Here is a 25,462-nt window from a genome sequence, read left to right as displayed (position 1 = left end):
GTGGTGGCTGATTTTAGCGAAGGGTGTTGGAGTACCAAAATGCCTTTCTGTTACCCAGTCGAAAACCCCAGCAAGTGATCCAGGATTTGCTGTGTAATTTATGAAGGCGATTGGAAGGAAAAGTGTCCGTAATGGGTGTGTCTGTTTGTAGGCACTTGGTTTCTTAAGGCATTTTGTTCTGTACCTCTCTCCTGTTGCAGTAGCTGTGTCAGTTCCGTGTTTCTACTCCAGGAGTTAATCAATATTGAGGTTAAAAACCTGTGTGAGCAGCTCCCAAGCTGAGCTAGGTGCAGGGCTTTGGGAGCGTACTGTAGTAAAGCAGGAGTGCCTGAGGAGCCCCGTGTGTGGAGGGCATCGTTGGTGGCATCGTGGAGAGTTGTCTTCCTCGTGGAGGAACCTCATGGCTGGACGTGGAGATTTCCTCACTGGTTGTTGGCAGAGCTTGCTGGGGGCGCAGCTCCCGAGCAGCCCTGAAAATGCACGTCTGCCAGTGCCGGTGGGCGCTGGGATTGGTGCGAGCGTGTGGAGCGCGAAGTGCCCAAGAGCCTCTTCGAGCACCCACGTACCTTCTGGAAGTCCGGCCCTTGGTGTTTGTGTTTGCTCTGCCTTCTCCTTCTGCTCTGAACAAGGCAGGGAAGTACTGACATCACTCAATTTGAGGTGGAATGCAATAAAATCACATCAGTTTAGGGAACGTAGCTGAGTAGCCCGTGGGTCCCAGGAGGAGGTAACCGATCCCAGGCAAGGAGCTGATGATGCCGGGCCGTACCGAAACCTCACTCGAGGACTTTCAACTGCGCTGTGTTAATAGAGGAGGGCTCTCCTGGTTTCCATAGGTGGAATGAAAAAAAATAAAAGATTTCAGAAGACGTAAGATGGCAAACCGTGGCACTGGTGGTACCTGCGTAAGGCTGAAGGGAGTTGTTGGGAGGGGACGGGATCCAGGATCATGGAAAGCTCTGCTGTTACCTGTGTCTCCAGTGGCATGCCTGCCTGCCTCCAGCTGATGCTTTAGCCTTTAGCATCCTCTTAACAGTGCCAGCTGGTGTGCAGGAAAAAATGTTGGCCATAGGGAATGGTTCAGTGAAAGTAGTTGGGTGCTTTTATTGAGGAGGGGCTTCTGCTTCCGCCTAGCGTGTGTTTGGTATTGTCTGTAGCGAAGGCTGCGATGAAGTGAAGTGAAAGCAACTGGTAATGTAAAAGGTGTTCCTGTAGTGGGCCCCGGAACGGGAAACATCTCAGTGCTGAGCCAGAGGGAAGCAGAGCTGATGATAATTTGAGTTTCCAGGCCTTGGCGCAGATGGTGAACAATTAAAAAGGATGCTTGCTTTCAAACAAATCTGCTGTGCATATGGCTTCAGTGAACAAATCATGACCCCGAAACGGCCGTGGCTTACTGAGGCGGTGACTTGGAATTGCCTGTAAATACTGTCCTCTAAAGGAGGGGATGCACTGCAGCTGTAATGGCTAAGTAGAGATGCGGTTAAGTGTGGCACTTGGGTCAGGAAAGTTATAGCTAAGGGTCTGGGGGAACCTTTACAGTTCCTGTTGACTGTATGTCATGTTATTCTCCAAAAATAGGAGCATGTGACTAAAAAGTAGCATCCAGGTGGCAGGGGGTGGAGTTTTCCTTTTAATTATTATTGTTTATTAGGCAAGGGAAAGAACTAAAAGAGGGTTTGTTCGCCAGCTCGGTTGCCTTGCCTGGGCCTCCTGTTGGTCCGTGACTCTGAAGGAGGGACCAGCTGCAGGCACGACTAAGCCCATGCTTCCTCCCCCCTGAAGTGCTGTGGAGACTGCCGTCGTACGGCGAGCTGGGAGTCGCTCCGTCCTTGCCTCTGCCTTGCAGTGCAGCCTGGCTTGGAAAAGATTGCCCTCTTGGTTTCTTTGTTGTTTTCCTGCTGCTTTGGGGCTGCGTGGGAGCCCGTTAACACCTTTGCTGTTTTGTGTCGGCCAACCTATGGCTCGCTTGGAGCTTGAATATATAGAACATAATGCTTGTAGTGAGCCTGTGGTGTGCTCTGTCTAACGCGAGGCGATGGCGATGTTGCCTGGTGAACTTGGCTGCTGGATGGCCTGGTGGCTGCGGGCTCTGCCTGTAGCAACATCTGTTGCTCTGTATCTTTTTCAGCAAAACCTGGTTATGATCCAAAAGTGTCTGCGGTTGTACATGAAAGCTTTCTTGCTACCTGTTTATTTTTCTTTGCATGTTTTGTAATCTGTCATATGCTTCTTAATTTTTAATGTTTTCCAAGCTGTTTCCTTTATTTCTCCTATTTTGTCCTTAGACACAAATGCCCACCAGTTTTTTGCAGGCATCACTTTGTCTTGTTGTCCCTGCTGGAATTCCTTCTTGCCTACTCACCTGGCCACCCCTGTTTCACCCTTCACATTGATGGGAAATCGTGTTTATCTTTGGAGACTTACAGCTGGGGCAAATGGCAAATATACGAGCTCTGTTGTCCTCTCTTCCTCCAGTAAGGAACCGTAAACTCTCTTTGCTCATTTGCGGTATGTGGAGGCTGAATCCTTTCACTAAGAGAGGACACGTGCGGTAGATACGGACCCTCATCCACCTCGTGCTGTTGGACTGTCTGACTGTTGCCTGTTATTCTTTTTCTTACTGTGACTAGTAGGTGTGAAGTTGTGTCTCCATCAATCTGCAGCCTTGCTGATGCCTCTTTGACCAAGACTCTTAGGGGAAGCAGACTTGAGAGACTTCTTTTCTTCCATCTGAGGTTGGTATGTCTTGTGTTGTGGTTTGTGTTTGGTTTTGGTGGATTTTTTGGTTTTGGTTTTGATTGGGTTTTTTTTTCCTGTGGATTGATCTCTGAAGTTTCCTGTGTAAAGGGAAGTGGTATAACAGTGGTTTTACTGATAGTTTTTTTAGTAAGTTGGTTTGAAAAAAAAGTGGTTTGTGGCTTTTCCAGTTTAATGTTGGAGGTATTTGGGCTCCCATTTCCAATCAGAGTTACTCGGTAGAAGGTATGTCTTTGGTATGGCAGTATCTAACAGGTTCCTTCCTCGGCAGCCTGTCGGAGCAGTTGTTGCCAATCTGTCTTCTGACCCCTCTGTCAGCTTGGTCAGTTCTGTTCTGCACATTTGTTGGTGTCTCTTCTGATGCTGCTCACTAACGGCTGGGTGTGAAGACAACCACTTCCCCGGCGCTCGGCAGCAGTGTGCAGAAGAGCAACTGGGAACTCCTGTGAGACTGGGACTTGCTCACGAACGCAGCAGCTGGCATTGACTCCTTTTTAAAATGGATTTAGTGACCTGTGACACAGCACTGGAAGGGATTGAAGCAGTGGATACAGATCCCTTTCCCAGAGTTTTCAGTTCTTGAGCTCTTCTGATGAGAAAGCAGTTGTTGTTGCTCACAAGTGGAGCGGCTGGAGATGAGAACAGGTGTTTTTGTGGTGCAGAAGTATTTCTTGGGGAGTAGTTTCGGTAGTGTGTGAGTCAAACGGGACGCAACAGCAACCCCAAACTTGTGATGGAGAGCCAAATATTGTTTTGGTATTGATTATATTCTGCTTTGGTTTTTTGTTCGTGTTGTTCTTGAGTGTTTCACTGTAACTAAGAGTCTAAAAGGATTGAAGAAAGCATTAGACCTTGACCTGGGTAATGGGGACATCTGCGTTGGCTTTAAGGCTAAGCGTTACTGCCCTAAAGAGTCCCAGGACTGGTAAGGTGCTGACAGAGGAGGGAATTTCCTTAGTGCTGGCTCATAGAGAAGGTCTGGGCGTGTCTCTAAAAGGCTGACTATGGGAACTGGACTCTGGACTCGGTTTAGTCCGATCTGCTCTCTCCCGCTGAGTCACGCTGCTGGGATGCCGGTGCAGGTAGCACAGTGCAGGGCTTCATGGGACTGGAACAAAGCCTTCCTTAAACCAGTGCTGCCTTGTAATCTTGCCTGCAGCGTCCATGGGGCGTCACTCATTTAGTCAGCGTGTGCTGCCCGCATAATGGGAAGAGTGTTCCGTTAGCAGGGTTTTATTTGGGGGAAAAACCCTTCTTTGAGAAGCAAGTGAGTCTTCGAGGAGTGCTGGAATGGCTCGCTTCAGGCTCTGTGGGGTGGGAATTCTTATTCCTAAAAAAGAAAGCATGGACTAGATACAGCTGGATATGAGGAGAGAATTACTCAGTGATGGTCCTTTTTGCATTTTTAGAAGTTTTGTGTGGGTTCAGCTTGCGTTTGATTTTCTAGTTGAATGTATTCTTGAAATGATTTATGAACAGATTTTTATCAGTCGCGTCTGCTGCAGAAGAGGCCTCTGTTTATTTACTGAACTGTGATAACCGAGGGATTGAAGTTGTTCAGGTTTGTGCTGTAAATAGAGAAAGTACAGTTTGGGCTGAATGAAACAGTTGCGGGTTTCCGCGGCTGCAGCACGCGAAGGTGACCTGTTCTTGGCTGAACACTGGGAGAAGTTTTAACAGGATTAGGTCTTGAATATCTCAGATACTGGGGTAACTGTGTATGCTTGTACAGTCCGGGCGTGATACCATCTTTTAACGCAGCGTGCTGATCTGGGAGCTGTTCTTGCATTGAGGTATAAACTCTAAGGTGAGGAGTTCATGTGTTGTTTGTATAATGGTGTTGTGGTGCTTCCGTAACATTTGCATAAGGAGTATAGAAAATACAGAATCGTTTTGCGGAGGGGCAATAGGATAATTGAATACCAGCTCCAGTGTTGCTAAGATGGGTAGGGTGGTGATGGCCTTGAGAAATGGCTGAGTAAACTTAATAGAAAGTAAAATATTGGTGAACATTAGTGAAGCCTTGGGCTCTACCACTGTGTTTCCCTCCTTACTGCGTCTGCACACGGCAGGCATTTTTGTTGTTACTTTTCCATGCAGCAACGTGGTTTTGCTCTTGGGACACTAATGAAAGATTTTTAAAGATTAAGTTGTTTTTTCTTCAGAAGACCAAAGGCTCCTCATCGAGAGGAGTAAGTTGGGTGCCTACAGGAAAATGGCACAAATACTTGCCCCCTCCCCACGCTCCGTCCTCAGCTGGCAGGTTTTGGAATGGGATGAGCATGTATTAAAAACAAGCTGTTTCGTGGACATGGGGACGGGAAATGAGCGTACAATGCGCTAACTATCAGTTTGGGGTTTTATAGTAGTTTTGTTTGGAGGTGGAGGTCTTGAAAGCATTGAATGAGTAGAGTACTCCATTACTGTGGGAAAACAAATGTTTTAAGGTAAAAGTGCTTGTGGAGGACAGATACTCTGCCCAGTTTAGCAGAAACTTGTGGTAGCAGCTGGAACTTGCCAAGTACAAACATTTGAGAAATCATTAGAGGGACGTGGTGGTTCTTAAGGTGTTGCTTCCAGTGGGGCAGTGCAGAGGGAGCACTGACCTGCTGGCTCTTGCCTCCTCCCTTGGCTCGGGCTATCCTGGGCTACCAGCACCACGTGCTTCACCTCTTCTCCGGCAATAGTTGGAATGATGCTGGGCAGATAACAGGCAAAAAAGAGAGTTCAAATATTTTTTTCTTGTAGCACCAGGTTAGCAGTAACTGGCTGACAGGGAACCCCCTTGGTTGGGGAAGGGGCCGATGGCGAGAGACGGGCTCTCGGCACCCGGAGCGAGCCGGGCAGTGACTCTTTGTTAAGGCTCGCTGCCGAGCCAGCTCTGTCACTCCTCTGAAAGCGGCACGACGCGTGTGATTTCTCGCTACTTTGGGTAAACAGTTTTCCCCCTGGTTTTGCAAAATGCCGCTCTTCTAATGCATTCAGTGCTGCTTGACCCGCTTCCATGGTTAGGTTTTTCCATTCATTCTGGAATACGATACAGCTTGAGGAAAGATGTCACGTATTTCCAATTTCTGCAATCGCCTGGCTGTTGTGAAGCAGAGAAAGTGTTGGTGGATCAAACGTGGCTCTTAGCAGGTGATTCTTCTCTCTGGCTCTTATTTGTCAGAGAGCAGAACAAGTTCCTTGGGGATTATTTGACTCTGTATCTGTGCTCTTTCTCTGCAGTTCTTGCCGTTGGAGACAGCTTGAAGGACTGAAAGACAAATAAGGTGATGGCAAGTAAAAATAAATTGAGCAAGGTTTGATGTGTAAAAAGCCTAAAACTCCTTCTTCTCTCTTCCCCACCCCATAAGCTTTCCTGAGAAGGCAATGGAGGATTTTGATTTTGTTTTCTCTTGTAGAAATGCTGAGGAGAAGAACCGTAGGAGATAAAAACTTCTTCCCCTCACCCCATTTTCCCCTCGCTTTAGGCTTTTTGCTCTGCAGCATCAGTTCTCTGTTGCAATGGATAGTGTCTTGCAGGGGCTGTTTTTTTACAGTTTCCACAGTAGTGTGATAGCCGTTTTATTGTGTTGAACTTGGTTTTTATAGCCATAGAAACGGCTATTAAAATGTAGCTGTGAGATTAAGCTCACTGCTGTCCAAGTGCCTAGTAGAAGACACCTTTACAAACTTAGGCTCGGTGCAACAGAGACCTGCTGCAGTGGCAGGGGAAAAGCCTGAAGCAGCAGGGGACTGATGCGTCAGGACTCTTCAGATGGAGCCGAGCGCAGTGTGGATTGTTTTTGTTAAAATCCCGATGCGGATATAACTGGGCTACGTTCTTGCTGGCTTTTGCGTAGCAGCAGCCGAAAGCTGAAAAAGGTGTTTTCATCAAGATTCTCCTGTGCAGGACGAAGGAACTGGCTGTGTCCATCATCCGTTTAAAAGGGGGGAGGAAGAAAAGCAAGAACCTGAAAGTGGTTCCTGGAAATTTTGGATAAGTCCAGAACTTTTGTTTTCAATGAGTGCAGAAAGGACAAGTGTGCATCTTGTAGTGTCCTACTGGAGCTCTGCCTACAGGATTCAGCAACAGGGTGGTTACACTTCTGGAAGGCAACATGACTTAAGTGTAAGGATTGCTCTGGGTTTGTAGAGTTTCCTCAGCTTACTCATTCATGTTGGGTAGCGGTAAGACACCAGCTGTGTTGCGGAGCATACTGCTCCCCTGTGTTGCTGTCTGTTACAAAACCGGAGATGTCTAGTTATGTTTATAGAGGCTTGGGTGGCCCTTGGCTCCTTCTGAGCTGTTGTACTGGCTCTGGCTGAGCTGGAATCGGTTTTCCCCTACAGCAGCCCCACGGTGCTGTGGTTTGTGCTGGGAGCTGCAGGGAGTTGGCAGCACCCTGGTGTGGTGGCTGCTGCTGAGCAGTGCTTACACAGCACCAAGGCTCTTTCGGACATTTCCCCCCCAGTGGGACGGGGTGGGCGAGATCTCGGGAGGGGACACAGCCAGGACAGCTGACCCCGACTGACCCAAGGGATATTCCAGACCCTGTGACGTCTGCTCAGCATAAAGCTGGGAGAAAGGAGGAAGGGGGGGTCACCCTTGTTCCTCCAAGGCACCCACTCCGCGTATGGGAGCCCCGCTTCCTGAGAAGGCCCCACAGCGCCTCTCCGTGGCAAGGAGAGAATAAATCTGTTTGGGTTTTTTGCTTCCACATGCGGACCTTTGCTTCGCTGTGCTTCTATTAAAAATGCTTTTGTTTTACCCGCAAGGGTTGGTCTCTCTTATTTTCTTTGCCCTCGTTGCCCTGTTGAGAAAAACAGGGGGAAAGGGGGGGAAGTGACAGAGGGGCTTGGTGGGTACCTGGCGTTTAGCCAAGGTCAAACCGCCACAGCTGTGCTCAGGCAATAGTCGGTGCTGCACTGGTGCTTCGGTTCTCCTCGAAATGCAGAATTCATTCCTGTGGGCCTTTACTGGTTTCCCCTTGAGCGTTTTGTGTCCTCCCTTTGGGAGAGGGGAGGCAGGCTGTCACTGCAGCAGTTTCAGTTTGAGGGGTGCCAGAGCCCAGGTTCAGGACTCTGACCCTGGAGAGATGGCCTGTGTAGCTCATGGAGGAGAGGCAGTGCTCCCGGGCTCGGGTGGGAATAGAGTTTCCAGATGAGCCAGGGAGGGTTTCAGGTATTTGCTGCTCAGGTGGAGGAAGGGGGAAAGGAATGGTCTCCCCTTTGCAAGGGAAGGTGAGAAATCTCCTTAAACTTGCTGGACTTGGTGTAGTCCTGCTGGAGAGACACCTGCGATAAAAGTCACGCTGATGGATTGAATCAGTAAGATGTCATGTGTTGGTGAGGAGGGGGAGCCACCAGCTGTATCTGCATCGGTAGCTTGGTGGTAACTCCTGAAGTCTAAGAGTTTCTTCAGGCTTCTCCTCTCTTCAGGAAATCCATTTTTTGTGAATGCTTGGGTGTATGTTTGGAATATTTTGAATGGGTAACTCACCAAGTTCAGAGGTGCTGTCATCAGCAGTGCTGCTGGCTAGTACTGTCCTTAGCTGCATCATCATCTAGTTGAGCTAAAGCACAACTTTCTCTGTATTAATGCAAATGGGTCAGAAGAGTTAGTAACTTAACATTTTTCTCTATAACTTTTCTTACTCTCTCGACTGATAATTCCCTAGATGAACTTCCTCCACTCCCTGCCCCCTGCTTTAGTTCTAATTTGAGTTCTCCCAACTTTTATCTTCCAGCCCTTGAGTCTCTTACAACTTCCGCCTGGTATATTAAAAGCGGCCTTTGATATGGGATCCCTTTCTTTTATGCAGATGAAATTTCAGTAATTTCTCAATTCTGTCTTCAGTAAGTCTTGTGGACTGAACTCCTTTGTGAAAGCCATTATCCAGGCATTGTTTTCTGCCTTACGGAGTTCTGTCAGAATTGTCAAATGTAGCTTCCAGCCATATGTGCCTGTTGTGTCTTTCTCTGCCACATTGTCGAGCTTTGAATAATGGGTATTTTCTCTCTGTGAAGGTTCTCACACTAGAATCAAGTCAGCTTTTAGGCAATCTGCACAGACTGAAGTCTTTAAGTTTCAGTTAGATATTTTTTCCCTGACTCTTTTGAGTCACTATATTCTTTTCCTGCACCTTCTGCAGTTTTTTGCTGTCTTCTAGATAGAGTGGAGAATTTTATTTTCATTCTTTAATTAATCCAGTTGTTCTCAGTCAATCGAGGCCTAGGTACAGTCTGAATGAAAGACAGCTGAGTGTAGCCTGAATAATTCACTGATGTAGGGTGTTTAGGAAGATGCATTCTTTTTAAGAGGGTATTGAACTAACGGCTTGGATTTTGCGGGTTATGAAGACAGTAGGAGAGAGCACTTCTGGGTAAGATCAAAGCATCCAGGGCCTCTGCGTTGTCTTTGTCTCGACATTATCTTTCACCATAGAAATAGAAAGGCTGTTGTTGTGCGACTTCAGTTTGGCATCGTTTTGTTTGTGCTACAAGTGATGTGTATATGCACTGTCCACGGTTTAAACCAACGTGTCAAACTCTGTTTTGTGGTTAAAGCTTTGATCTTTTGTCTCAACGCATGTGTGTATGGGCACGCCTATAGAAAACCCTCTGGAAAAGAGGTTTCTTCCATTGTAAGTCTGGAACTTTATCTCCCCGTGTCCTAGTTTAGCTGAATGTTCCCAAGGAAAGCTTGCGTGTGCTGCTGGCACTATTTGATATGCACAGTCCCAGCCTTTGTAACCAGTTAAGGTGTTTAACTTCCCATATAAGCTTTGGTGCTTTCCTGGCTTTTCACTTCCTTCAGATGTTACCTGGGACTCCTAAGATAGTGATGCGCTCGGCTTTGCACGCTGAGGAATTTTAAAGTATTATGCTAGGCGGGGAAAGGAGGCTGTAATGTGTTACAGATGGAATGTTGCAGAACAGGAGCCTGTGATGGTTTGACTCTGGCTAAACGCCAGGTATCCACCAAGTCGCTCTATCACTTCCCCCCCCCCCCGCCCCCTTCTTCCCCTTGTTTTCTCAACAGGGCAAAGAGGGGAAAGAAGATAAACTAACCCTTTTGGGTGAAATAAAAGCAGTTTTAATAGAAGCAAAGTGAAGCAAAGGTCCGCGTGCGGAAGCAAAATCAAACAGATTTATTCTCTCCTTGCCACGGAGAGGCGCTGTGGGGCCTTCTCAGGAAGCGGGGCTCCCATACGCGGAGTGGGTGCCTCGGAGGAACAAGGGTGACCCCCCCTTCCTCCTTTCTCCCAGCTTTATGCTGAGCAGACGTCACAGGGTCTGGAATATCCCTTGGGTCAGTCGGGGTCAGCTGTCCTGGCTGTGTCCCCTCCCGAGATCTCGCCCACCCCGTCCCACTGGGGGGGAAATGTCCGAAAGAGCCTTGGTGCTGTGTAAGCACCGCTCAGCAGCAGCCACCACACCAGGGTGCTGCCAACACCCTGCAGCTCCCAGCACAAACCACAGCACCGTGGGGCTGCTGTAGGGGAAAACAATTCCAGCTCGCCCAGACCCAATACAGTCTCCACCCCTTATTCCATACCATTTACGTTATGCCCAGGTCCCACATAATATTCATTTATCCGTTCCATAAGCTTTCTTCACTCCTTCAGATGTTCAGTGACTTGGCTTCCATCTGTTAAGATGGGTGTTCAGGACAGAAGTATGCTTGACCGTTGGACTCCAGCACCGGCTAGGTTTGGGTCGTCATTGCACGTATCTGGTTCACTCTTTGTCGTTCCTACTTCCTCCATCACTTCCTGCAACATACAACTCATCCCACAGATTACTTTCCCCCCAAGGTTAAATGTCCTTGAGGCACACACTGAGTAGTCCCATCCTCCCGCATTACCCACCAAGTACATCCAGTCCCTGAGGAAAGACAATCCCGCGAGTGGGCTTGCCTTTTCCCAAGGGAGGAGCGATCCACACTGCCTTCCCCAGCCATCTCCCTGTGTGTGCTACGGGGACCTTATCTCCTCCCACAGTATGAAGGGGGTTTGTTTGGGCAGGACCAGGACGGGTAACAGATCCTCTGGTGTTCATTAGCCAAGTGGCTTCTGCTAAATTTATATCCCAGTGCTTCCATCCCCCATTGTCCAATGCTCTCAACATAGTCTTCAACAGTCCATTAGATCTCTCAATCTTTCCAGATGCTTGTGGGTAATAAGGGATGTGATACACCCACTCAATGCCATGTTTCTTTGCCCAGGAGTTTATAAGATTATTTCGAAAATGGGTCCCGTTGTCTGATTCGATTCTTTCAGGAGTACCATGCCGCCATGAAATTTGCCTTTCAAGACCTAAGATGGTATTTCGGGCGGTGGCATGATTTACAGGGTACGTTTCAAGCCAACCCGTAGTTGCTTCTACCATGGTGTCACGGATGAAAGTATTGACACGGTAATGATTTAGAAAAATAATCTAGATTTATTAATAACTAACAACTATTTGTCAATACAAAATAACTCAGAAAGAAAAGTGACTTATTCAGGTTCTAAAATGACAATATTCACTCTAAGTTACTTAACGGTACCTTAATTTATACACATATGTACATGTGCATACACAGACCAGACATGTACATACAGGAACAAAGGGGTTTGGATTCGGTAAAATGAAGACAAAAGGGACAAGCACACAGGAACAAGGGTAAGGGTACGTACCCACACACACACACCCACCAATAAACAGGTGAAATAGAAGCTGGCTCAAGGAAAATTTCCCTCTCGAGTTTAGAGCAAATACTCCCAATGCCTTGGCATTCCTCAGCGGGCGATAATTGAGACTCGAGCGGGGGGACTTCGCCCTGGCCTTCTGTCTGGAGCAGACGACACCTTAAGGGTTTTGGTACCTGAGAGGCTCCCAGCTCAGGGGAGATGCTGGTCACAGCCCGCTGCGATCCAGGAGAGCTCAAAGGGTCTCTCTGGTGGTCGCAGTTTATAGGATCCAAGATAATTGACTTTTCAAATACTATCTGGTGCCTTCCAGCAGTTGCACAAGAATTTGAATAACATGCACCCCTGTTATTGTTCCATCTGACCCCATCCCAGGCACAGGTGTGCCAGGCCATCAGGAGATGATGGGCCATTATAACCTTTTCCAAGCAATTGGGAGGGGCAGGAGCCAGGCTCCTCAAGGTTATCAGTCCTTATCTCCACAGATTGGTGGATGGCTCGGGGGAATGTGGATGGAATCATGCCTGGCACCAAGCAGCCCAACAAAGAGGGCAGGGAGGGGTAAGAATGGCACCACCACACATGGTGAGTATGTAGCGCTTGCCTTGGCGTGTTCGTGGCAGCGGTCCAATAGAGTCAATCCGCCAGGCCTCACCATATTGAAAACTCAGCCATCGCCCTCTGTTCCAGGGAGACTTTACTCGTGTGGCTCGCTTGATTGCAGCACATGTTTCACATTCGTGAGTGACCTGTGAGATGGCCTCCATGGTCAGGTCCACCCCTCGATCACGAGCCCATCTGTACGTTGCATCTCTGCCAAGATGCCCTGATGTTTCATGGGCCCATCGAGCTACAAACAGCTCACCCTTACGCTCCCAGTCCAGGTCCAGCCGAGCTACTTCAATTTTGGCAGCTTTGTCTGCTTGCTCATTGTTTTGATGTTCTTCAGTGGCACGCCTTTTGGGCACATGAGCATCTACATGAGGTACCTTTAGAGCCACGTTTTCCACTCAGGCAGCGATGTCCTGCCACAATGCAGCAGCCCAGATGGGTTTACCTCTGCGCTGCCAATTGGTCTTCTTCCACCCCTGTAGCCACCCCCACAGGGCGTTAGCCACCATCCAGGAGTCCGTGTAGAGATACAGTACTGGCCACTTCTCCCGTTCAGCAATCTTTAGGGCAAGTTGGATCGCTTTTACTTCTGCAAACTGACTTGACTCTCCTTCTCCTTCAGTGGCCTCAACGATTTGTCTTGTGGGACTCCACACAGCAGCTTTCCACTTCCGATGGCTTCCTACCACACGACAGGATCCATCAGTAAAGAGAGCATAACGCCTCTCATCTCTGGTAACTCGTTATATGGCGGTGCCTCTTGGGCACGAGCCACCTCCTCAGGCAACGCTCCAAAATCTCTACCTTCTGGCCAGTGCACGATCTCTTCCAGGATCCCTGGATGGTTGGGATTTTGCTATTAAAATGCCCCATTTTTAGTCGTGCTCTACTCAATATAGAGGTCATTGAATGAAGTTCCTCTGTGAACCAAGGAAAGGATAGCTTTCCCTTGAACGCCTGTTCTGAATGCAGCTTGATCCTGGCTTTAAGGTAACATAAACACAAGCATGTATACTTACTTAGATACTTTAATGAAGAGTGTAAGATTCTTTGTATTCAGTGCTCTAGGCTCTAGAAAGTTAGGCTTCTGATTTAGAGCTACTTACAGACTCTTACCCTTTTGAATTCCTATTTTATACTTGCAATTTATTATATGTATTTACAAGATGCGCAGTAGACTTCAAAACTAACTTCTACCCATCTTTTTCCTCCAAACAGCAAGATAACAGAGAAATGTTTTGCAGTGTACGGCACATGATCTGTGACCTTACTGAGTGGAGATCTCCAGTACTCTCTGGGACCCTACCCCAAGCTGAGCTCAAAGAACTGAAAAAGAAAGTGACTGCCAAAATCGATTATGGCAACAGGTTTGTGAACGGTATTTTCTAAGTTTTTATGCTTAAAACCAAATCAGCTTGTGCAATACATGTTAGCTGTCAACGGCTTCTTGAAGGGTTCTTTTATTCCTGTATTGATGAGGACGGAACAGGAGTATGTTAACAGTCCTGTTACAGCCAGGCGGAGAACGAAGTCAATAGAGCATCTTTAAAATATAGTACAAATTATAATATGTAACGTGGAATCCATATGTAACTCCCTTGATGATATCATCAATTTAGTATTGGTATGAAGTTGTAATTTTTAAGGTCAATTGAAAAGTGCAAGTATTGCCTCCGTTCAAGATATGATTTAAACTCTGTTTGCTTCTGCAGCATAAACAGTTGTTGCCCTCTCAACACCACCAGCTGCGTGTGCCCTGAAGTCACTTGGCTGTACTGGGATGTTGAAGGATTTGGCTCAGAAGCATCCTTTAGCTCATTGTTCCTCTACTTCTGTAGTATCCAGCTTGTACCAGAAAACTCACAGATTTAATCAAGTACCTCTTTAACAGAAGAGGAGGGAAATTGTGAAGGAAATACTTACAAAAAAAAAAAAAAAAAAAAGCCAGCAGTATCAGCTGCTTATGTTAGATGTGTGATTCAGACATAATAACTCTCCCAACAGTGGTCTGGGTTTAAGCAAAATTTTTAAAAACACAGTTTTAGGTTAAAAGTTGTCTGTACAGTTATGACTTGCCATTTTGATTGAAAATGAGAAGTGATAACTTACTCTTTAATCGGGAAATTACTTGAAGCAGTGTTTTGATTACTGAGAGACAGGGTTGTAGTGCTGTTAAAGGATTTTACCAGACTGTGGGTATCTCTAGGCTGCTTTATTAACAACTCAGAGCTGGGCCATCACCTCAGTGAGTGGCAACAGCTGACACAAAGCAGCTTACATTTATATGATTCTTCATAACATGGAATGCAATACCAATTCATCATCAATTTCAAAAGTCCGTTATATTCCAGAGTTCCGACTAGTTCTTCTCGTTCCGCTCCGATTCGTCTTCTGACGTTGCTGCTCGCTGATGCAGTCTTGGGTCATCACGATGACTTATCTTCAGGATTGTTCCCAGAGCACCTGTGCTGTATAAAACAATATCTATTTATTAGTATTCCTGCTATTAATAATATCCGAAGAGAAAAGAGATTTCTAAAGCTTATTCCTTTTACAAATTCCCTCCTTTTGTTTTTCCATCGTACTCCTGCGATCCTTCTTATTTATAATTCCACATCACTCTTTCTATCTTCTGCATTATAAAAGAACAACAACCAATGTAACAAACAAAACAATCACACAGACCATTGTGAAACACTAAGTTTAAAGCATCAGGCCACTTTAGGCCAGTCTGTTTACAGACCTTAAATAATCTTTCTTTTAAGGTTCTATTTATTTGTTCTGCTTGGCTGAATGATTCAAGGTGATGGGGAGTATGAAATAGACTAAAAATTCCTAAAAAATTATAAATTGGGATTAAAATATCAGCTGTGAAATGACCCCCATGATCAGAATCAGTGACTTCAGGAACTCCCTATTTAGGAATTACTTCCTTCAGTGAAATTTTTTACTACTGTTTTTGAATCATTTTTCCTGGTAGGGCAAGCCTTTACCTATCCTGTTAGCTGATCAGTTCTCACTAACATGTCCAAGTACCTTTTTTTTTTTTTTTTTTTTTTTCTGCATTTTAGTATAATCAGTTTGGACCTTGGGAAAAGGAAAGGTGTCTGGAGGTCTTTTTCCACTGGGAGCCTTAATTCGTACAGAAGCGTATTGTTTACAAAGTTTACATCCTTCACAGATTCTTTTGGCTGCTGCATAAATTCCCAGGGCAGCCCAGAGTCGTTGAGTCCGGAGCGCTAAGCTCTCCGGCCCCCCATGAGTTTTTTCGTGATGCCATCGCGTAATCGGTAATAAATACCTTTTGGGGAGAAGCAGCTTGTTACTGAGCATCCATTGTTCTCCTTGGGGCTGGGCTCCAAGCCGGATCCACCGCTCCTTTTCTTCATCAGGGAGGTCTTCATAGAGCTTATCTATATCCAGAAGTTTGGATACCACCTCACGTTGTGATCACGACATGATGGACACAGCCTGTCGTGCTGCGGCTCTGGCTGCTTGGTCAGCTAAAGAATTCCCTTTAGAAATCGTATCTTGCCTCTGAGTATGTGCTTTTATATAGATGACAGAAATCTCCGAGGGTAATTGTATCGCCTCTGATAATGCCTTGAGCTGCTTTCTGTGAGGCACAGACTTCCCTGCAGATGTTAAGAAACCCCGTTCTTTCCATAAAGTCCCAGGGGCATGGCAGATACCAAAATCATATTTAAAGTCCATATTTTGCAGCTTCTGTAAGAGCAATTATTTCTGCCCCCCGTGCACCTAAAGGTGCAGGCAAAGGTCCCACCAACAGTCACCACGTTTCCGTAGTCACTGCAAGACCGGTACATCTCCGACCTTCTCCGTAACAGGAGGAGCCGTCCCTGAAGAGGTTCGGATCAGGGTTATCCAAAGGCTGAACCTTCAAATCGTCTCGCGGTTTGCTGGTTTCACTTAATAGTTGAACACAGTCATGATTATCTTTTTCTCCATCGGAGGGTAAAGGCATTAGGGCGGCAGGGTTCAATGCATTGCACCTTTCCAATTTCAAATTATCAGCCAATAATAGAATTATCTCTTCTCTCTGCACCCTTTGAGGAGATAAACCTTTCTCCCATATTGCTTTAATAATATCTCTACTTCATGGGGTACACAGACAGTTAGTGGTTGTCCTAGGACAATTGTCCTGGGGTTTTTTTCCTACCATTACAGCTGCTGCTGCTATTGCTCTAATGCAAAAAGGAGTTCCTTTAGTCACTGCGTCTAATGTAGAAGAAAATTAGGGAACAGGCTGTTCATGTGGTCCTAAAGTTTGTACTACCACCCCTCTCGCAGTTCCTTTACTTTCATCCCAATACAATGTAAAAGGTTTTGAATAATCAGGAAGTCCTGGCTTTAGGATGAATCCCAGATATTTCACTTGCTGTTTGCAAAACTGCCATTTGGACAGAGATGCACCGTGCCCCTTGTTAACAAGTCGGATACACAGATATTCAGTGTCTCTAATACAGTCATCCGTAGTTTTACTTGCCCATAACAAGTCATCAACATACTGTATCAAAACAGACTTATTTGAAAAAAACAAATCTTGTAAATAATTTTTCAAAATTTGAGAAAATACTGTTGGAGAACTAGTAAATCCTTGTGGTAACCTAGCCCAAGTTAACTGCTTCCCTTGCCACGGGAAGGCAAAGAGTGACTGCCTTTCTTCCGCGACTGGGATGCTAAAGAAAGCTCCTGTAAGATCAAGCCCTGTGAAATACTGTGCCCAGGATCTGTGTTAAATCAGACTCGGATCTGGTACCACAGGGTGTGAAGCAATTACATGTTCATTTGCAGCTCGGAGATCTTGAGCAAATCTATATTCAGCATCTCCATCTTTATCTACTTTATGTTTACTAACTGGTAAAACTGGAGTATTATAAGGACTACGACATTCCTTCAAAATTCTTTTTTCTGAAAAAATGTACAGTTGGTTTTTCTATACTGGGAATGGCCTCATTTATAATGGGATATTGCCAAATGGAAGGAGGATTCCCTCCTTCTGTTTTTATCACAACTGGCTCAGCCAGTGTTAACCATCCCACTTACTTCAGAGTTCTCTGGGAACTGCAGCCAATTCAAATCGTGTCTCATTCACATCATGTGGGGTTTGACCTCCCAGTTCAATTATTTCTGAGCCCATTAAAACCAGCTGAATCTCTGTTGGAGCCAAGGAGATAAACGGACCAAATTCCTGCAAAAGGTCTCGTCAAAGGGGTAGATAAATATTTTATCTGTTCCCCTGCTACTGCCCGTACTATCATTTGAAATGTGGGGAACTTCAAAATTCAGTACAGGCCCAAAGGGCCAGTAGGGGAACTGGAAGAGATCACAGATTTACCCCAAAGCAGTTTTTACCTCTGCAGAAATCTGACCGTGCTCATCTACCTTGATTCCACGGGGGCCCGTTGTTCCTGCAGTTCCCAGAGAAGATGACTATCATTTTCTTCGCTGTGATGAGGTCGAGGAGGTCTGGCAGGGGCAGATGCTCTTGTGCAGACACGGGTCTCGGCGGGCACTCTCTCTGCATGTGTCCCCAGTTCCCACGGCAGAAGCATCTGAACCATTAGCATATGGAGAGAGAAGAGGAATTCTGCCTCGCGCGCCCCTTCCCCTGATTCTGCCTCGGGGAAACCCCCGACCTCTCCCCCTTGGGTTATAGGTTTGGGTAACTGCTGCAGCCAGCAACACAATTTCTCTGTTTTTCTCTTTTTGCTCTGCCTTTTTCTCAAGTTTTAACCTTTCTTCTTGCTGCTTTTGCTTTCATCTCTCCCATCAAAAACAAAAGCAGCAATGCTAAGGATTTTAGTTAACGTTTTCCCTGGCCAGCCTGGCATCAATTTCTACACAAACACTAATAGCTGGTGGCTCTTGGAAATGGTCACGGGTCATACCCCCATAATTAAAGTAGCCTTCAACTGGCCCAAATAATCACTTGGGTGCTCGTTGCATTCCAAAACCTTTGTCCAATTAGTTATTCTCTTGCCTTTTTGGAAAATCTTTTCTCTTTTCTCTGCTTGAAATTGTTCTCATCATAAAGTTTGCATATCATTCCAGTTAGGGGTGTAATCAGTGACAACTCCCAATAACAGTGGAGCATGTTTTCCAGCATCAGCCCGTAAGCGAGGCATTTTTGCTTGCCAGGTGACTCAAGCACCTTGCTTCCAAGGTTCGTGTCCCATCGCTGCTGTTACTGGAGAGACGGCGGCACCTGCCCCAGGGCCCGCTCCAGGCTTTGGGCTGGAATCCAAATGCCTTGGGCACACGCCAGCACTTCTAAAAGGGAATTCAGTTGCTTCAGCTTCAGGAGCTGAAGGAAGTCAACTCCCTTTAGTTTTTATCCAAGAGCTTTTCTTTCTTTGCTGACCTCTATTATACCAACTATACCAATAATCCGTATCTTGACTCTCAGAATCCTCCAAAGTTATTCTTAGAAATTTTTACTGATGGGGTTTGACTGTTCCTTTCGGAGGCCATACATCCATTGGCCCTCCTCCATCAGTTTCCTTTTCTGTGAGGATTGTGCCAAAGGTATCTTTCCTCAGTTTTCTGAAACCTCAGCAAGGGGCGTCCCCCTTTCAACGCTGAGTACTGTCCCCATCTTCTGTACATCTCTTTTATCTCTCTCTTTGCAAATTTCAGCACAAAAGTTTCCCAGTATAATTCTCTCTGGAATTACCCATGCCCAAGTCTCTTAGGTGAACTCACCTCTCATTCCTTGGCCGGCAATTTGAGTATGGGCAACGGCTTTGTCCAGAGGAATACCTGACTCTTGCTCTCTTGTGTCCCAGAGTCCCATCGGGGTGGCCAGTTCTGTTAAAGGGTTTCCCCAGACTGCGGGTACCTCTGGGCTGGCTTTATTAACAGCTCAGAGCTGGGCCATCGCCTCAGGGAGTGGCCACAGCTCACAAAAAGCGCCCTCTCTAGATACGATACAACATACAATACCAAGAGTCTCGGGATTTTCCAGGAACTTTCAGCTCTCAGTTCATCATCCATTTCAGAAGTCCACCGTATTCCACAGTTTCGCCGAGTTCCCATCGTTCCGTTCCAGCTCCTCTTTGGACACCGCTGCTCACGTCCCGCTCATTGTGGTTCCTCATCTTCTGAACAGTCTTCATCATCGTTCACTTTTAGACTTCTGAGAAAAGACTCAAAATGTTCTATTTGACATATTCTTAATCTATGTCTAGCTTTTCGTTGCTTAGCTTTTCTAAGCTGCTTAAACTGTCAGTATTGTTCCTAGAGCACCTGTGGTCTATTAATTAAACCTCTAAACCACTATCTCTTTATTAATTAATTATTCCTGCTATTAATAATATCCTGAGAGAAAACAGTTTTCTAAGGCTTGTTTCTTTTACAGTTTCCCACCACTGTGATGCCCACTTCATTCATCATCTCCTTGTTCAGATCCACCAACATGTTCTTTTGGATCCTGCAGCGAGGAAAGACCTGGCTTAACGAGGTCTCCCCTCGTTATGAGCTCTGATTAATTAGGCCCAGAGTGAGGGGCACCACGATAGCCACAGCACAGGTTGGGACACCACCACCCTCCTAGAAACAACTCTGATAATGATGGGGAAGCTCAGCGCAGGCGAGCAACTCATGTCACTAATTAAGGAGCGGGATAACGAGTTAAGTCCTTCCTTCCCCCTCAGGAGGGGGATCTTTCAGTGCCGTTTTCCCCACCATGACACGGTGTAAAAGTGCCCCCTCACCTGTTATCGACAAACGTGACGGCGGGGAAAATGGAAAATGGCCCCTTAATGGGACCTTGAGTGATAACACCCTGCTGCAATTGATGCTGTTTTGAGGAGGGAAGGAACTGGGATGAAGTCTCCTATGCAGACATGTTTCTCACCCTCCGAGACCATCCTGAATATCAAATAGACCGTGGCCTGGCACCCCCACGAGACCCACTGGTGCTGGCACCGGACAGAGAAAATATGAAGGAAGGGAAAGAAAAAGGGGCCAAAATAAAGATTTCCCAGAGTACTATAAACTGCCGGTAGGAAGCCGGCAGGAGGAGGGTGAAAGTTTGGAGGAGTCAGAGCTAGGCTCCCCCCTCACAGCCCCGTGTCGCAGACAGAGACGGGAGAAGCGAGCGGCGGTGCCGGCTCCTCTGAGAGAGGCCCTAGGGCTGGATGGGCCCTGCCAGGGTAAAAGTCCCGTTCACTTCCTTCCATCTGGCACCTTGGAAAAGTGCAGCGAAGCGGTATCGAAGCGACTGTTGGGGTGACCAAGCATTTCCAGTTTCTAATAAAACACCCGTGCTGGAACCCCAACACAGGAGCCCATATGAGGTTGTGGATGCAGATGGAGATTGGAGTGTCAGGGGCATGGAGCGGGCTGTACCGAAAGCAATGAACTGCTCGGCCCTATATGCCCTTCGGCAGGGACCTAAAGATACTCCCTCAGAATTCCTGGGTAAGCTGCGGGTACCGTGAGGCGACACACCCCTTAGATCCAGGGTCAGGGGTGGGAATACAACAGTTAGTGTCGTTATTTATAGGGCAGTCAGCACGGGGCATTCGAAAGAAGTTGTAAAAGCTGAAAGTGCCAGAGAGTTGGAATGTGGAGACCTTGTTAGACAGAGCACAGGGAGTATATAGCAAGAGGAGGGGAGGAGATCTGCATCCTGCTGTAGCAAACCCATATGCACTGTTAATTAGATGAGTACCGGAATTGCCTTGGTTTACCGTGCTGGCCCTAAAAGACCCCTTCTTCTGCTTGCCTTTGAGCTCCAAAGTCAGTGATTGTTTGCATTTGAATGAGGAAAGATGGAGTCCAGGAGGAAGATGCAATTAACATGGACTGTGCTGCCCCAGGGGTTTAAAATAGCCCCACTCTTCTTGGAAACCAAGTAGCTAAAGACCTGGAGCAATGGGAGCAGCCGCATGGAATCGGGGGTCCTGCAGTATGTAGATGATTCCTTAACAGCCACAGAGACTAAAGAAATGTGCATAACATGGACTATTAGTTTATTAAATTTGGGGTCTTAATGGCTATCGAGTCTCTCCACAGAAAGCTCCAGCAGCTCAGCAGCGAGTAACCTGCCCTGGAGCCGAGGTCACGGCTGGGCAAGGGACCCTGGGGACTGCAAGGCCAGAGGCCCCTGTCGGAGCCCTCGGGCACAGCCAGCTAAAGAGCTCTGCGCGATCCTAGGAACGACCCGGAGGTGTCGCCTGTGGGTATGTAACTACGGACTCCTGGTACAAAAAATCCCTCGGTGAGCTATTAAAATCAAATCGGAAACCCTCACTCGGCACGGAGAGGCGCTCAGAGCATTCCGTCAGCTGAAGAAGCAGCTGATGGATGCCCCTGCTCCGGGTTAACCAGACATCACTCAGCTGTCTGGTTATTCTCCCTCGAGAAACGGGGATCTGACACATTTCCCTGTATTTTCCTCTCGTTGCTTTAGCTGCACTTTTCTGCCTTTTCTTACTGCACGTTTTCTGTATTGCACTGTTACATTATTTGGTTTTCCCCAGCAAAATACTCCTGCTCTTTTCACTCTGGTGACTGAGTTTAATTGGTATCCCTAATCAGCAAAATAGGGGGAATCTCCCCGAGCATCCCCAATCCCTGACCTGCATCCACAGGCCACGACCGAGCATCCCCCTCAAAATCCCCTCAGAGCCCCCCTAAAATCCCTACAACTCCACAAACCCCCCTTGTAGCCCCCTACTCCCCTCTAAACTGCCTACGACACCCAAACCCTCTCATAGCCCCACTACGACCCCCAAAACCCTCCTTGTAGCGCCCCTAAACACCCCAACACTGCCTTCTCTCTCTCCCCAGGACAGCCCCAGTCCCAGCCCGGTGGTCAACAGATCCATGACCCCTACAGCCCCCCCCCTGCGGTGGTACAACCCCCACACCCCCGGCTCGGGGATCGAGCAGAGCTCCAGCGACTGGGTGACCACCGACATCCTGGTGAAGGTCCGTGACACCTACCCGGACAGTCAGGCAGCGGGACAGATCGGCGTCATCCGCAGCGTCACGGTGAGACCCCCCCGCCCCGGTTCGGGGGTGCTTTTGGGGCAGGGAGGGGGTAACACACACGGTGATGCTGATTTCCCCCCCCTCTTTTTCTGTTTCTGTAGGGTGGGATGTGCGCTGTCTACCTGAGGGACAGCGAGGAGGTGGTGAGCATCTCCAGCGAGCACCTGGAGCCCGTCACCCCCACCAAGAGCAACAAGGTAGGGCCCCCCCAGCTCCCCCATTTATCCTGGGCTTGCACCACTCCAAACCCCCCCCCCCCTGCTCCTTTGGGGACCTTCTAGATCCCCTCAGGTGCTACCCCAGCTCTACTGGGACCCCCCACCACCCTCCTCAGGGCTCACTCTCCCCCCATCTGCACCCCTCCTCTGCCTCAGGTCAAGGTGATCCTGGGGATGCACCGTGAATACACCGGGACCCTGCTCTGCAGGGACCGAGAGTACGGGATTGTCCGCATGGATTTCGAGGACAGGTACAGGATCTTCAGGCTCAACTTCCTCGGCAAACTGATGGAAGATTGAGGGGGCCCACCTGTGCCCCCCGCCCCCTGCTGCCCCCGTTCTCTTTGTGTCCCCCCGTTCTCTTTCTCCACACCCCTTTCCCCTGCTCAGTGTCGGCGGTTGGAACGAGGTTTAGTTGTCAATAAAGGCCTGTGGGTGCAGCCGGGGGGATGAACCAGGGCCCCGCGCCCCCCAGGGCTGGGGAAAGGGCGGTTAAATGCCCCCCCGGGGCCGAGAGAGGGTTGCAGCGGGACCCCCGGGGGTGGGGGGTGCTGAGCCGGGACCCCACTGCGGGACGGGGGGAGAGTGAAGCGGCTTCAGCGCCGGCCGCGCTCATGCTCTGCCCTTACACCCCGCCTCCGCTTCCGCCTCCTCCTCCCATTGGCTATGCCGCCGTCGGCGCCGCCTCCGTTCCGCCGCCATTGGCCAGCAGCCGCGCCGCCATTGGTGTCCGGCCGTCAGTGACCGCCCCTCCAGTCTTGGTCCCGCCCCGTTCCTCCCGCCCCACCGCCGCTCATTAGCTGGAAGCGGAGGGAGGGGATTGGCTGAAGCGGCCGCGCGTGCGCCCTGTGGCGCGCGGTGCGGGAAGATGGCGGCGGCCTGTGAGTTCCGCGGCGCCCTGGGAGCCCGCCGGGCCGGGCCGGGCCGGGCCGCCAGCGGCACCGGCGGCAGCAGGTGGGGCCGCGAGGGGGCTGAACCTGGTCCTGAGGGGACGGGCGGGCGGGAAGGGGGGGCACGGGGCTCCGCGGGTGTCCCCAGCGGTGCCCACCTGTCCCCGGGCTTCTCTGGGCGCCCCGCGCCTGGGCCTGTCTGTCCTCGGGGGTCCCCCGCCCTCCCCGGGAGGCGCCGGCGGTCTCTGACTGGCGCTGGGTGTTCCCAGAGCTCCCCGGCTGTCGCTGGCCATCCTCGGCCACCTCTAGGCCTCCGGGGCTGTTCCCGGGGCCCTCTGGCTGTCCCTGGCCACCCTCGGCCCGGCCAGCACTCCCTGCCTGTCCCCGAGTGTCTCTGGGGCTCTCTGGGCGTCCCTGAGCATCCTCAGACATCCCTGGGGGTCCCTAAAGGTCCCTGGGGCTCTCGGGGTGTCCCTGACCATGCCCAGAGCTCCCTGGGAGTCCCCAGGTGTCCCCAGAAGTTCTGGACTGTCCCCGGGGCTCCGCGGATGCCCCTTGCTATCCTCGACCCTCCCCAACTGTACCCAAGCCCCCCTGGGTGTCCCCAAGCCCCTCCTCCCGGTGTGTGCCCCCCCCCCCTCTGTGTCCCCTCGCTACACAGGTGACAGAGGGACCCCTGGGACACCCCGCGGGCCTGGAGGAGGATGAGTAGGAAGAGCACAGCCCCCTCCAACCGCGGCAGCCCGAGTTTTTGTGGAGTTTGCGGGGCTGTTCTCGAGGCAGGGGGCCCTCTGCGCCGCGGCGATGGAGAGCGCCGGGCCTTTGCTGAATGCCTTGCCGGCAGCGGGAGGGAAGCCGGGCGCCCCTCGAGTCCCGGCGGTGCCAAACCCACCCCGGCAAAGAGTCAGAGGAAACGCTTGGCTGTCGGCAAACCATTTACTGGGGGATCACTGCGAAAACCGGTGCCGAGAGCGTGTGGCACAGCACATCCTGGGGCATCCCTGGCTCCGCTCTTCTCTCCCGGCGTGGAGCCGGGTGTTGCTGGTCGGGGTGGCTGAAGGTGAGGAAGAGGAGGGTCTCTGGGCAGCTCTTCTCTGCCGGGGGGTTTGCCAGGGTTGCCGCGGTGGCTCAGCAGGGATGTGGGTGTTCCTGGCTCTGTGCCGGGAGGAGTGTGCCAGGCACAGTGGGGGAGTCCCCGTCTGTCCCCTGGGGCCCATCCTTGGGGACAGGGATGGCGCTTGGCCGCTTGGGGTCGCGCCGCGTCACCGGAGCGTCCTGCGGGGAGAAGAATGGGGGGGGGGTGAGCGGCACCGTTACAGAGGCTCTCAGATAAACAACCAACCACCAACAATAAAAAATTATTAACACCTTTAACTACCTCTCGGTGAATCACAGGTTCGAATGTCTGTGAGAGGAGAGCAGATCGACTTTCTGGGGTTTATGGGCAACCCAGGGACCTGGAGCACCCCGGGATTCTGGGCACTCGCGGTACGGGGGCACCAGGGACCCCCAGCACCCCTGTAATGGTGGCACCAGGGACCCCGAGCATCCAGGGCCCCAAAGCACCGGGGGGACGCAAAGGCCCCGAGCACCCGGTGTCCCCGAGCACCCACGCCCAGGAGCCCCCCCACGGCTGTACCTCGGCGTGGGACGAGGTGTTCGCTCTGCCAGGCAGGTTCTGCTCCACGCCGCTCCCGGCGACCACGCTGCCATCGGGGCGGCCACGCTGTTCCCGGCTGCCGGGGGCCCCCGGCACCGTGGAGTTACCGGCCGCGCGCGTTGCCCTGGGCTGGCGCTGATGCTGGGAGCGCCCGGTGCCGTGGCGGGTGGGGACGGGGGCTGGGCAGACGTCCCGCGGGCTCGTGCCGCTGCCGTACCCGTGAGACCCTGCGCGTGATCCAAGAGATGAGCAGGGAAACCCCTGAGCTTCTCCCCTGAGCCCTGGCCAGGCTCGGGGGCAATCTCCTGTGAGAGCCAAACCAGATATTCCCGCTCCAAACAAAGGCGCCGGCTCTCCTGCCGGGCTGATTTTGGGGCTAGAAGGCCGGGCCCGCTCCCAGCGCCTCTGGAGGCCTCAGCTCCGGGCGGAGGCACCGCGTAGGATTTCCCCCTGCCCGGGCCAGGCTCTGCAAACCCTCGCTGGAACCGGGGCTGCCCGCGGGGCTGGGGGCTGGCAGCGGGGGCAAGGGCTGAGGGATCTGCCTTAACCCCTGTGCTCTCTCTCGGGCAGGGATGCTCTGAGGCGTTGCCCTGTGCTCTCCTGGTTGCACTGCTCTCCCTT

At 50.0% G+C, this 25,462-nt stretch overlaps 1 protein-coding gene and 1 long non-coding RNA gene across 8 annotated transcripts in view; both read left to right on the top strand.

Annotated features, from left to right (window-relative positions):
* The window catches only part of LOC141974117 (transcription elongation factor SPT5-like), a 29,124-nt gene extending 6,093 nt beyond the window's left edge, over positions 1–23,031 (top strand). The window contains exons 1-6 of one of the 7 annotated variants that reach the window (XM_074933426.1): positions 2,392–2,738; positions 13,269–13,417; positions 21,082–21,259; positions 21,870–22,073; positions 22,175–22,270; positions 22,448–23,031. In XM_074933426.1, the coding sequence (XP_074789527.1) occupies positions 13,284–13,417; positions 21,082–21,259; positions 21,870–22,073; positions 22,175–22,270; positions 22,448–22,591 (756 nt within the window). In that variant the 5' untranslated portion in view covers positions 2,392–2,738; positions 13,269–13,283 and the 3' untranslated portion in view covers positions 22,592–23,031. Of the gene's footprint in view, positions 1–2,391; positions 2,739–6,024; positions 6,875–12,565; positions 13,041–13,148; positions 13,418–19,431; positions 21,431–21,869; positions 22,074–22,174; positions 22,271–22,447 lie in introns of those variants that run through there. The other 6 variants (XM_074933424.1, XM_074933428.1, XM_074933425.1 and 3 more) reach the window with 6 other exon arrangements.
* The window catches only part of LOC141974119 (uncharacterized), a 165,815-nt gene that overhangs the window by 28,463 nt on the left and 111,890 nt on the right, over positions 1–25,462 (top strand). The gene's annotated exons all lie outside the window — the stretch shown is intronic.

This window comes from Athene noctua, unplaced genomic scaffold, assembly GCF_965140245.1.
Source record: "Athene noctua unplaced genomic scaffold, bAthNoc1.hap1.1 HAP1_HAP1_scaffold_31, whole genome shotgun sequence".
In the NCBI taxonomy this organism is placed as follows: Eukaryota; Metazoa; Chordata; class Aves; order Strigiformes; family Strigidae; genus Athene; species Athene noctua.
The sequence above is the reverse complement of the archived record's forward strand: the minus strand, read 5'-3'. Positions and strand labels throughout refer to the sequence as shown.